The following is a 13,856-nucleotide window of genomic DNA, read 5'->3' on the forward strand; positions in this document are numbered from 1 at the left end:
AAAATTTACACCTATAAATTTTTTTTGTTCGTGTGTGTAAATAAATTGTGAATATGGTTCAAATAATAAATGCTCGAGTTTCTTTTGGATCTCAATTCCTGTCTCATTAGCCCATACGGCCCCTGAAAGAATACCTATACTTAAAAAGATAAACCCTAGACTAATAATACGATAACTCCAATGATCTAATCGTTCAACCAGTTGAGACTTATAATATAAAAAAAATAAGTGTTTCTTAGAATATTGTTCTTGACGTAGAAACCTCTCTCTACTATAACTTTCCCGACCATGATTTCTTTTCACCCAAAATATGAAATTGTATTGATACTTGGTATTAAAAAAAAAACGAGTAAATAAAAACTAATCAAAATAGATAAAGAAATAGTGGGTTCCTTCCTTTCTATGGTTACTTCTTAAATTGTTGGAGCTCCTTTATTTCATCAATGTTCTTGTTAACTTGTCACCCTCTTTGGCTCTACCCATGAATTAGCAACCAAAGTGTTTTAAAAACCTTGAGTGTAAACTCAAAAGGAAAAATTGTAGCAAACACGTCCTATTAAAAACCTTGAGAGACAATATCAATGAAAAACTAAAGAGGACAATATCTGCAGTGGTAAAGAGAAGCATAAGGAAAAGCCCAAAGAAAATAATATATGTTAGTGGTGGACTTGGATCGTTACAAGTTATATTCAAGTTAGAGTCAGTTCATCACGCTACCCGTTAAAAGAGGAAGAAAGAGGAAGAAGAAGAAAAAAAATGGTACACAAATGCGTGGGCAAAGGCCCATTCATGATCATATTTTTGCCTAAACTTGCAAAACTGCGCGCAGCATTGTTTGTAAATGTAAGAACATATAAATGATTAAAAGAAGAGATCAACTGAGAGAGAGGAGAGGCTTCCTGGAAAGCTCAAGAAATTGATCGGTTTGGTACAACAACAACAAGAATCAACCAAAACTTTATCCAAAAAGAAACACGAGACAACATAATCAGCCATGGCATTGAGATGACACCGGGAGAAGGGACAGCCTTGGAGGTGGTAGAACCCATTTGTTTCCATGGATATAAGTCATACTCAAAAACGCCTTCGCTTCGTAGTCCGTGAGTATTCTCGTGTAGTGTGCTCGTCCCGTGCTGTCTGCCCCGGGTCCTTTGCATTTGTACTCACCGTAGTACATACTCCTGTCAACACGGTCGATAATCAAAATGAATCAATCAACTAGCAATGAGATGATGATGACGATGATGATGATGATGATATTATTATGTGCGTGATTTTGCTCACTTTCGAGGTTCGGTTCCCTGCATTTTATCGGACCATCCTTGGGTGTTAATGAGTGTTCCCATGTAAGTGTAAGCAAAAACCACACGAGTTCTCTCCTTCCATGCTCTTCCCAAATAGGTGTTTCCAGTTCCAGTGATGTTGCAATATGCAAATGTGAAGCCGCTGTCGTCTGTGGAATTCTCCCTTGCTTGAGCTGTGATCACTCCTGTCCCTTCCGCCACTGAGTTTATTACTGTTTTCTGTCACAAATACACACACATATATGGATGAAATGGTTGATGACAACAAATGGATATAAATTTGGAATTTTTTTGCATAGTACCTCTAACACAACAATTGTCGAACCTACTCACCAGCTCGATGATGGCTTATACGTTGATAGAAATTTTAGATGAAGAATTAGGTAATGAATAATTTCTTTGTGAGTAGATACCTACTTACTAGCTCTGGTAAAAATAGATACCTACTTACAGATACCTACTTGGCACCCACTTACCAGATCGATCATAGTAAAAAAAATAGACACCCACTTACCAGATCGATCATAGTAAAAAAATAGACACCCACTTACCAGATCGATCATAGTAAAAAAATAGACACCCACTTACCAGATCGATCATAGTAAAAAAATAGATACGCACTTACCAGATCGATCATAGTAAAAAAATAGATACGCACTTACCAGATCCCAGATCGATCATAGTAAAAAAATAGACACCCACTCACCAAGTAGAGGGATTTGCCATTTCCAAAGATGAAGTCCACAGTGCCTTCGATGTAACAATCCTTGAAAAAATGTCTGCCTCTGTCATCGCATAAAGTGTCCTGAAACCCTATGAATTGGCAGTGGTGGAATGCTGCCTTATCCCCTGATATCCTCATTGCCACTGCTTGTCCTCCTGTTCTTCCTGCATCCGGCATTGGAGCTGAGTTCTGCATCAACAAATTCATCATACCCAATCTTCATTTTTTGTTAATCACTACAATTTCATTTTCATTCATTCAAAACACGTTAGGAGAGATCGTACAATTTTGAACTAAAAAGGTTAGTTTGATCGTACAATTTTGAACTAGAAAGGTTAGTTTGATCGTACAATTTTGAACTAGAAAGGTTAGTTTGAAACCAAACTAACGGAATCGAACCAATATAGAATCTCACAGTCCACTCCCTTGGGGGCTTAGCATCCTTGCTAGCACACAACCTGGTGTCTAGTTCCGATACCATTTATAATCGGCCCACCGCTAACGGATATTGTCCTCTTTGAGCTTTCCCATTCGGGGTTCCCTCAAAGTTTTGTGTGGAATTCTCCTGTTCTCCTCTCCGACAGATATGACACATCTACTGGGAAGAAGATTCAACACCAGGAATATGACACATCTACTGGGAAGAAGATTCAACACCAGGAATATGACACATCTACTGGGAAGAAGATTCAACACCAGGAATATGACACATCTACTGGGAAGAAGATTCAACACCAGGAATATGACACATCTACTGGGAAGAAGATTCAACACCAGGAATATGACACATCTACTGGGAAGAAGATTCAACACCAGGAATATGACACATCTACTGGGAAGAAGATTCAACACCAGGAATATGACACATCTACTGGGAAGAAGATTCAACACCAGGAATATGACACATCTACTGGGAAGAAGATTCAACACCAGGAATATGACACATCTACTGGGAAGAAGATTCAACACCAGGAATATGACACATCTACTGGGAAGAAGATTCAACACCAGGAATATGACACATCTACTGGGAAGAAGATTCAACACCAGGAATATGACACATCTACTGGGAAGAAGATTCAACACCAGGAATATGACACATCTACTGGGAAGAAGATTCAACACCAGGAATATGACACATCTACTGGGAAGAAGATTCAACACCAGGAATATGACACATCTACTGGGAAGAAGATTCAACACCAGGAATATGACACATCTACTGGGAAGAAGATTCAACACCAGGAATATGACACATCTACTGGGAAGAAGATTCAACACCAGGAATATGACACATCTACTGGGAAGAAGATTCAACACCAGGAATATGACACATCTACTGGGAAGAAGATTCAACACCAGGAATATGACACATCTACTGGGAAGAAGATTCAACACCAGGAATATGACACATCTACTGGGAAGAAGATTCAACACCAGGAATATGACACATCTACTGGGAAGAAGATTCAACACCAGGAATATGACACATCTACTGGGAAGAAGATTCAACACCAGGAATATGACACATCTACTGGGAAGAAGATTCAACACCAGGAATATGACACATCTACTGGGAAGAAGATTCAACACCAGGAATATGACACATCTACTGGGAAGAAGATTCAACACCAGGAATATGACACATCTACTGGGAAGAAGATTCAACACCAGGAATATGACACATCTACTGGGAAGAAGATTCAACACCAGGAATATGACACATCTACTGGGAAGAAGATTCAACACCAGGAATATGACACATCTACTGGGAAGAAGATTCAACACCAGGAATATGACACATCTACTGGGAAGAAGATTCAACACCAGGAATATGACACATCTACTGGGAAGAAGATTCAACACCAGGAATATGACACATCTACTGGGAAGAAGATTCAACACCAGGAATATGACACATCTACTGGGAAGAAGATTCAACACCAGGAATATGACACATCTACTGGGAAGAAGATTCAACACCAGGAATATGACACATCTACTGGGAAGAAGATTCAACACCAGGAATATGACACATCTACTGGGAAGAGGTTTCCACACTCTTACAATGTTTCGTTCTCCTCTCCAACCGATGTGGTTGTAATTGCACAGGTATTACATTTCTTACCAATTCATGCATGTCCTATTGATCCTGACAACCAAATCATGACAGATTGATATCTAAAATGAAACTACAGATTTTCGAGTCTACACCGAACAATATTACCGAGCAGGAATCTCATTGCAATCAACAAGAGTGATTAAAAACCTACAAATTTTTTATCCAACAAGGTATAGTCATCTCAAAAGGGAACTTTTCTAACAGAAATAACCAATTGTGCAATAAAATGTCAAGATTTCAACGTGAAAACTCATGCTTAATTTTGATGGCGAATAAATGCATGAATTTTTTCCGGAAAAAAATATAAATAAATAAATAAATAATTAGTAGTCACGCAATAATAAGTTACTAAAATTTTTTTGCGCCCCATAACTTTCACTATTTACAAAACTTACCCCACAAAAATGAGGAGAAGAAGAAGAGAAACTCACCACAAACGCAACATTGACGGCGACGAAATAATCCGATTCCACCGCCACCGTCGCGCTCTCGGCTGTACCAAATTCCGACGCCGTTCCGTCGTACGATATGACCGGCATTTTTCCTGTCTGACCGTACAGCGTCACGAACGGCTTCGAAGAATCGATCGTGATCTTCTCGCGGTAAGTTCCACCGCCGATCCACACCACCACTCGCTCACGATTTCCGGACGGAATGCTCTCGATCGCTTGAGTGATCGTTGAGAAATTTCCTTGTCCGTCTTGTTTAACGGTGATGATTCGAGCGCAATCCTCCGCCTTAGCAAGCCGCGGATCCAGCGTCTTGGCTCCTGTCTCGTTCGCCTTCCGTTGACGGTACTCTCTCATGTTGTGTGCGATCCATTCGTCGAGCTGCGATGGCTCTGCCGGAATCGTCTTCGTGCGAGCTTCGACGACAATGGCTGCAGGAATAAGTATGGTGATGAGTTGGACCACCGCCAGTACGAGCGCCACCGTCGCCGGAAAAGATGAAGCAACGGCTGGCCGAGACATTTCTCCCGAAACTCTCCTTGGTGGGGGTGGTTTTTGGCCTTGAATAAATTCGAGGTGGGAGGCTGTGGTGGTAGATATTTATAAACGCGAGGGGTAAAATGGGAATTTTGGATTATCATCCGAAGTCAATACGTGTTTGGTAATATTGGTGTTTTTATAGGATGGGTAGTTCTTTTTTTGGGGAGTGGGAATGTTTGGAGGAAATTGGTATATATAAAAAAAAAATTTAATAAATAAATAATTCAACAGCTAAATTATAACCCGATCAACTCATTCTAACCCAGACAGTTTGAAAAACTCTATCAATCCATTCTAACCCAGACAGTTTGAAAAACTCGATCAACTTATCCTAATCAGAATAATTTCAATAACCAATCAATTTATCATAACCTGGACAGTTTGAGTTCAACTCATTCTAACATAGACAGTTTGAAAAAACTCGATCAACTCATCCTAATCAGGACAGTTGGAAAAACTCGATCAACTCAACTTAATTAGGACATTTAGAAAAAAAAAAACCCGATTAACTTATCCTAATCATAACAGTTTGAATAATCAGTCAACTTATCATGAATTCGATTATGAACCTGAATTTAAATAAATGATTATTTTATGGATTGAGCTGTTTCATCTATTACTATGTAATAAAGTTAACTCGAACCAACCAAATTTATATATTTACGATACAATATATTTAATTATTTATGATTGAGTTGAACTCGTCTATAACATACTCACTATTTTATTTTTGGATTTTTTTAAATTTTTTGTTTAATTAAAATGAGATGAAATTTACTGTCAAAATTTGTAATTATCACGTCAATTTTCATAATTTTTAAAAACTCGGAACGATTTTGGATTTATTTTTCAAATTTTAGAAAAAAATTAAAAATCTCCCTAAAATTTTAGAGCTCGAATGTACAGTCTATTACTACACTAAAATTGTATCATATAATAAAATTATCGATCATTTATATAATAATATATATCGTTAATATTATAATAATTGATATAAAATTGAAGTAATTTGATTTTATAAGGACTTATTTTAATTTTTTTTAAAAGATAATTGATTAAATTAAAACTTTTAAATAATTTTCCATTTATTTAATTTTATTCTTTGAAAAAAAAAATGGACACCAACCGTTTGTAGCAGTTAGGATTACGTTGAAATCTCAAACATTGCAACAACAACCCATTAACTAACCCTATGGGCCCTCTCACTCCCGCCCAATTTACTTCTTTTAGATATTTTATTTTAAACAAATTCAATATATTTTTTTTAATTTTCATTATAATTTTAATTCATCCAATTAAATATTAAGAATATATAATAATGTACTTATTTCTAAAATTAGATCGAGCAAATTATATTTACCCGTGTTCATATGACTTAAAAATGTGACGAGTCCTGACTATAGCATCTAAATCATAAAAGTCGGGTTATCGGGTTGTGTTATAAGTTTTCCAATTTGGATTAATTTGAATTAAAAAAAAAACTAAAACTAAAAAATCGGGTCGGTTTGTGGGTTGATTTTTTTTTATCGAGCCAACCAGACTAACCCGAAAATAGAGTTACAATTCAACCTAACCCAACCCTATTTTAAAGATTATTATAAAGACTAAAAATATTTCAAATTTATAACGATATTAGTAATACGTTATTATGAGATTTGAGATTTTAATTATTAATGTAATATATATTAGAGACACGAATTTTTTTGAATGCTTAGAAAAAATGGAAAACTAGTTCATCTCTCAAAACTGTCAATTTTTTTTTAAATTTAAATAATTATCAAACTGAACTTAAAATTTACCATTTTTCACGTTTTCGAGTGAAAATTAGCTTTATGTATCTCACAAAAACCGTCCATTTAAAAAATTAAATAATTATCGAACTAGACTTAAAAATTACAATTTTTCACGTTTTTGCGTGAAAATTAACTTTAAGTATCTCACAAAACCCTCGAATTAAAAAAATTAAATACTTCACAAATTGGACCTAAAACTTACAAATTTTCACGTTTTTGCATGAAAATTAGCTATAAGTATCTCCTAAAACATTCGATTTAAAAAAAAAATTATCAAATTGGACTTAAAATTTACAATTTTCATGTTTTACGTGAAAATTAGCTTTAAGTATCTCACAAAACCCTCAATTTAAAAAAAATTAAATAATTATCAAATTCAACCTAAAATTTACCATTTTTCAGGTTTTTGCGTGAAAATTAGCTTTTAAGTACTCAAAACCCTCGATTAAAAAAATTAAATAATTATCGAATTGGACCTAAAATTTACAATTTTTCATGTTTTTGTGTGAAAATTAGCTTTAAGTATCTCGTAAAACACTCGATTTTAAAAAAATAGTTATCAAATTGGACTTAAAATTTACAATTTTTCGCGTTTTGACGTGAAAATTAGCTTTAAGTATCTCGTAAAACACTCGATATTAAAAAAATAATTATCAAATTGGACTTAAAATTTACAATTTTTCATGTTTTGACGTGAAAATTAGCTTGAAGTATCTCGTAAAACACTCGATTTAAAAAAAATAATAATTATCAAATTGGACTTAAAATTTACAATTTTTCAGTTTTGACGTGAAAATTAGCTTTAAGTATCTCACAAAACCCTCGATTAAAAAAATTAAATAATTATCAAATTTGACTTAAAATTTATCATTTTTCACTTTTTGCGTGAAAATTAACTTTAAGGATCTCTCATAACCCTCAATTTAAAAAAAAATTAAATAATTATCAAACTAGACCTAAAATTTACAATCCATCACGTTCTCGAGTGAAAATTAGGTTTAAATTATGTCTCGAAAGCCGAGAAAGAAGCCCTATCTCTTCCTGTCCCTCGACGAAATGACCAAAAATGGAAGGGTTTTTCTTAACCTTTGACCATTGAGGCTTAAAATGAGTGCTTGGAACTATTGGTTCACATGTATTTTGGGTCCATATGAATTAAAAATAAAAATATATATTTTTGTAGAGCTCACAATATTAGTAAATGATGCAATAATTGACCACATGGGATTTAAACCATATTTGTGAGGAATCTTTTGTACTTTTTATTTTAAAAAATATAATTAATTTCAATTTCAATTTTTTTTTTGTTTAATAATTTTACGCGAATATAATGAAAAACTCTTCGTAAATTCGCTAATTAAATTCGATCGGTACGTAATTAATTGAAATAATTTTATTAAAAAAATTCATAAATTTTAATTAGATTTTACTGTAACGTAACAATTATTAAACATACGTGAAAATTGATACAATTTGACAAATTTAACCCTAAATAATTATTTTATTTTTTATTATAAAGGTTTTTAATTTATACAATTTAGTCTAATGTATATTTATTTTATTTTTGTTTATATATCTTTTAAATGGTAAATTAAAGGCTAAAAATGTAATTACCCAATAAAATGTAGTCTCGATAGGAAGAATAATAATAAAAAAAAAGTTAATCGAATATAGATATATACTTTTGATCCAAAGACTCGAGGTTATAAAACTCGAACCCGAATCACATATTTGAAAAAAAAAAAAAGAATAAAAAAAAAAAAAAAAAAAAAAAAAAAAAAAAAAAAAAANTGAAGAGGATGGGGCATATTGCATATGGAAGCATATGCAGTAATTTAATGTGGTGGGAGCAGAGGGAGTTATGGGTCCGTCAGAGATTGCCGCCCCCCCTGTCCCTTTCCTTCTTTCTTTCACACTATAAACGTCGTCTCGAGACGTGTACGTGAGCTAGATTTGATTGATGACTCGAGCCATCTAAATAAAATTTACAATCCAACTCGACTTTTAAACTGGATCGTATGGCTGTTACAGCCTTAGGTCACCACTAGCACATAGTCCTTGTGTTTTTCTTCCGGGCTTCTGCTCAGAGGTTTCAAAACGCGTCTGTTAAAAGAGATATTCACATATTTGTAGAGAATGTTTCGTTCACATTTCTAACCGATGTTCGATTGTACGGCTACTATAGCCCTAGGCCATCGCTAGTAGATACTCCTTGTGTTTTTCTCTCTCGGTTTCTCTTCAAAGGTTTTAAAACGCGTCTGTTAGGAAGAGATATTCACACATTTGTAGAGAATGTTTCGTTCACCTTTCCAACCGATGTACGATTTCATGTACATTAATAACTAAAATTTTGTTCGGTGTCGAGTCATTTGAACTTTCTTAATTTTAAATTAAAAAAATTCCCGAATTTATTTTAAAAAAAAAAAAAATTACGAATATTTTATTAGACATGGGTCAATTTTAGCATAATTTATAAATTTTAATAAAATTTTGAGCAAAAATTCAATAAAAATATAAAAATAATACAAAACTCATCAAATATTAATATCATAGGTTAAAAATTAAATAATTTTTATATAATATTAAACATTATGTTATTTATTATTCATTAAATAATAATATATAAAAATTTCAAATGATTATTGGAAGCAACGAATTCATTAATGTTTCCATAACCATTGTCCTAGAAATCCTCCCCATTCCCCATTGTTCCCACGCTCCCACTTTTCTTCCTCCGCCATGACTTCCCTTTCTCTCCTCCTCTTCCTCCTCCTCTCTCTCTCCCTCTCCGCCGCAGCCCACGACGGCCCTCCGCCGTCCCAAGATCTGATCCACTCCTCCTGCCTCCAAGCCAGCTACCCAAGTCTCTGCATCAGAACCCTCTCCTCCTACTCTGGCGCTGTCAACACCCCACAAGATCTCGCCCAAGCCACCCTCTCCGTCAGCCTCTCCCTCGCCCGCGACCTCTCCCGGTATCTCTCCAATTCCTCCGCCAACCTCCGGCAGGCCTCGAAGCGGCAACGCGCGGCGGTCGACGACTGCGTGGAACAGATTGGAGACTCTGTTGAGGAGCTGAGCAACACTCTGGGTCTCCTCCGCCACCTCCCCTACGGCGACCGCCGGTCTTTCCGATTGCAAATGAGCAATGCCCAGACGTGGGTCAGCGCCGCCTTGACCAATGAAGACACGTGTCTCGATGGGTTTAAGGAAGTGGATGGGGAGGTGAAATTTGATGTGAAGAAGAGGATTTCTAAGGTCGCTAAAGCTACTAGTAATGCTCTGTATATGATTAATCGCCTCGACGTCGGAACCCCCGCCGGGAGGAAGAAATTGGCCGCTCCTTGAGCTTGATCGCGGCGGCGATGGCGGATTCCGGTTAAGTAGAGTTTGTTGCTCTGTTTTTTCTTGTTAATGTATTATTGGCTAAATATACAAAATCGTTCTTGCGAGGTAATGCTCTGTTTTTTTCTTCATCGAGGCTTTAAAATATATCTATTTAACTTTTAGTCCCTCCAACATCAAATAAAATAACTATTTAGTCCCCAAATTTTATGTTTTAGTCCCTTAATTATCTCAAATTTTGTCTTTTAGTCCTCCACTACAAAAGAGATAGCTAATGTGAGCTGTAATTTTTGGTGAGCATATGACACAAAAATGACAATAATTGTCATGGATTCAAATCACGATTTAGAATTCAGATTCGGTGCTTGAGAGTCGAGTCGTTTAATTCTGTAACGACCCAGGTCCACCGCTAGTAGATATTGTATTTTTTGGGCTTTCCCTTTCGGGCTTCTCCTCATGGCTTTAAAACGCGTTATCTGGGAAAAGGCTTTCACACCCTTGTAAATGACAGTTTGTTATTCTCCCCAACCAATGTGGGACATCGAAGACAGCATCTGCTAGCAGTGGATCTGGGTCCGTATATATTCCTTTAGCATGTTTTGTTCTCACTTACGGGCCCAACATAGAATTGTTATAAGACACACTTAACTATGGTGAAATCACCGAGAAGAAGATGCACTTTGTTGATATAAGTGGTGACTTACATTTATTTTAAATACTTCTTAGTCATCTTATTCTAATAATTATTCCGACTTGCTCTCAATTAAAAAATTATTAAAAAAATATTAAAATTTTTTAAATGGTCTATTTTTATTTCAAAATGCTATATTTTTAAGTATTAATTACTAGTTTAGTTTAATAAATAATTTAAAATTAATGTGATTTTTAAATTAATTGAATAGCAATGAAAATTAGTGAACCACTTTAATTATGATCATTTATGTTGGCTTTTTGGCCTTGATCTCACTTTAATTAATTTCAATCAATTAATTGATGTTTTGATGATAACAAACCTACTTTTTAATTATTAATTATTTTCAGTATTTTGAACTGTCCACAGTATAAGGTCGGGAATAACAATTTCAACGACTTTTCAATCACTCAAATCAGAGCTAAAACGAAGAAATTACAGTCGAGACAACATACCCGACGTGATGATGTGGCAGCAAAATCAAAATGATGGACAAATCAAAATATATCAAAGTATGACATTTATGATTTTGGGAGAGTAACAAATGGTGGAGTTTTTCTTATTACTATATTTTTAAATAAAGTTATTTTTACAAAATATAAATTTGAATCTAACCGTTACTCACATCGATTTTTATTATTACTATATTATATTATTATATTATTATATTTTAAAATTTTGGTGGTTACTCACATAGTTTTTATTATTATTATATTATTATATTTATAATAAATTTTGAATTTCATTTGACCGTTACTCACATAACTTTTTATTATTATTATATTATATTACTATTATATTAAAATTTTGAAATAAATGAATTTAGAAAATTTTCTTATTTATTTACTTTTAATCTCCACCTTCCATTATTCCTAACACAATCCAATGGTCAATATTCAATCCTACATTTTGCCACTTTTCTCCTCTATATAAACTCATCTTCCCCACATTTTAAAATACACAACTTACATACATTCTCCAATCCTCATTTGTTCAAAGTCTCCATTGTTTGTTGCTCTCTCCAAGCTTACAAGTTTATTTCTTTTCATCTTATTCTTGAGAGGGATTATTTTTGTATTGTGAGGAAATAGTTGTGAGTATCCCAAATTGTAAATCTACTCTTTGAGAGAGTTGTGGTGTGTTATTATCAAACTCAAATACTTGTATCGGTTTGATCCTGCGCCGTGGAAAGGATTGAGTTTGCTCTTGAACTCGTAAAAAGAGCGGTGTAGCGGTTTGGCTCAGATCCGTGGAAAGAGTCGAGAAAGTTCTTTATTCAAATTCCCAAGAGGCGCTTGGGGAGTGGAGTAGGTCGAGTTTGACCGAACCACTATAAAACTACGGTGTCATTTTCTCTAACTCTTTCCTATTTAATTTCAAAATTATTATTGTGAGTTATTGTATGTTCTACTTGATTATTGTTTTGACTTTAATTATTTTGTTCTAGTAATTATCATCTTCTACTTATTTGTAAAAAGTTTTATCATTAGAAAAATTAAACACTTTTATCGTTAAAACCCTATTCACCCCCCCTCTAGGGTTGCCATACCGATCCAACAATTTAAAACTAATTATTAAATCAACAAGCACTGAGCACAATTAAAGATAATAATATAAATTTTAAAACATAATAACCAAATAAAATAAAACTCGATAACCATTTATTTTTTATTAATTATTTTTTATTTCCTAGATTATGTTCCTATTTTCACAATTTCTTTTATTTTTTATTTTCAAAATAAATAATTGAATTATCGGCAAAATTTTAAAATAAAAAATAAAATAGACAATATATTTAATATTTATTTATCCAATATATATGTATATTTATTAATAGCAAAAATAAAATATTGAATGAGTGAACCCGAACCTAATTTAAATATTTATATATTTTCAACTAAAATATCGATTTATATTAGAATGTCTACTTACACGTACATTAAAAAAAAAAAAAAAATAGTCAATAATCTCAAATTTATTATTATTATTTTTTATTTTAAAATTTTCAATTAAGTTTTCATTATTTATTTTTATTTTAGTTTATAAATATATTTTTATCTATCAATCATTTTTAAATGATTTATAAATGAGTTGTCAAATCATTGAAATGATAATAAATTGAAATGAATGTATTTTATTTTGGACAAATAAATTATATTTGATTTTAAAAAAATATAATATGTATAATTAATTTTCAGTTTGATTATGTATAATTTTATTAAATAATAATTATTAATATGGATTATTGAATAAACTAAGAAACTTAAATTTTAAGCATATTACATAATATACTTTTTAATGAATAAAAATTTGATCGGTTATATTTAGGGGTGTACATTCAACCCAACAACTCGACAACCCGGACCAACTCAACCCGAACTATAAGGCTTGGGTTGGGTTGGATAAACATTTCGGGTAGGGTTGGGTTCATTTTTCTGAACCGGGTTTGTGAGCAAAACCTTCAAGTTGAATCGAGCCAAATAAAAATATATAAAATATATTAAGAATTTTTTCGTATTAATGGCTTTGTTGAGGACAATCCGTTTCTTTCTAATTTATTTGTTTAATTTGTTTTAATATATATACCTGTTTTTTTTTTAATAAATAAAACTAAAAAAAATTTGACAACCGGACCCAACCTTTTTTTAATAAATAAAACTAAAAAAAATTTGACAACCGGACCCAACCCGAAAATAGAGGGTTGGGTTTGTGAAAAGTTTCAGGTTGGTTGGGTCAACAAAAAAAAAAATAAATAAATAAATAGAACTAGGGATGTACATGGGCCAAAAGACTAACTTAGCAAAATAGTTGGGCTAATGGGCTAACAAGCCCATGGGCCAAAAGACTATATCCAAACTCATTGAGTTTTTTCGGGTTCTCAATCGAAAAAA

General features: G+C 33.3%; 2 protein-coding genes across 2 annotated transcripts; one reads left to right on the forward strand and one right to left on the reverse strand.

Annotated features, from left to right (window-relative positions):
• Positions 1 to 760: 760 nt before the first annotated feature.
• Positions 761 to 5,149, reverse strand: LOC111779751 (putative pectinesterase 63). Its single transcript, XM_023659874.1, has 4 exons — positions 4,582 to 5,149; positions 2,011 to 2,217; positions 1,285 to 1,523; positions 761 to 1,181 (listed from the first exon to the last, which is right to left on the reverse strand). The coding sequence occupies exons 1-4, from the start codon at positions 5,119 to 5,121 to the stop codon at positions 989 to 991; spliced, it is 1,179 nt and encodes a 392-aa protein (XP_023515642.1). The 5' UTR covers positions 5,122 to 5,149; the 3' UTR covers positions 761 to 988.
• Positions 5,150 to 9,595: 4,446 nt separating this feature from the next.
• On the forward strand, positions 9,596 to 10,479 carry LOC111780359 (pectinesterase inhibitor 3). The gene has a single exon (XM_023660735.1). It carries the CDS (start codon positions 9,672 to 9,674, stop codon positions 10,275 to 10,277), a length of 606 nt encoding a protein of 201 aa, XP_023516503.1. The 5' UTR covers positions 9,596 to 9,671; the 3' UTR covers positions 10,278 to 10,479.
• The last annotated feature ends 3,377 nt before the right edge of the window (positions 10,480 to 13,856 follow it).

This window comes from Cucurbita pepo, chromosome LG18, assembly GCF_002806865.2.
Source record: "Cucurbita pepo subsp. pepo cultivar mu-cu-16 chromosome LG18, ASM280686v2, whole genome shotgun sequence".
Lineage (NCBI taxonomy): Eukaryota > Viridiplantae > Streptophyta > Magnoliopsida > Cucurbitales > Cucurbitaceae > Cucurbita > Cucurbita pepo.

Coding starts and splice junctions, on each gene's coding strand:
- LOC111779751 (XM_023659874.1), bottom strand. CDS start 5,121: ATGTCTCGGCCAGCCGTTGCTTCATCTTTTCCGGCGACGGTGGCGCTC. Junction 2,218..4,581: donor CCGTCAATGTTGCGTTTGTG/GTGAGTTTCTCT, acceptor TTGTTGATGCAG/AACTCAGCTCCAATGCCGGA. Junction 1,524..2,010: donor ATGGCAAATCCCTCTACTTG/GTGAGTGGGTGT, acceptor TATTTGTGACAG/AAAACAGTAATAAACTCAGT.
- LOC111780359 (XM_023660735.1), top strand. CDS start 9,672: ATGACTTCCCTTTCTCTCCTCCTCTTCCTCCTCCTCTCTCTCTCCCTC.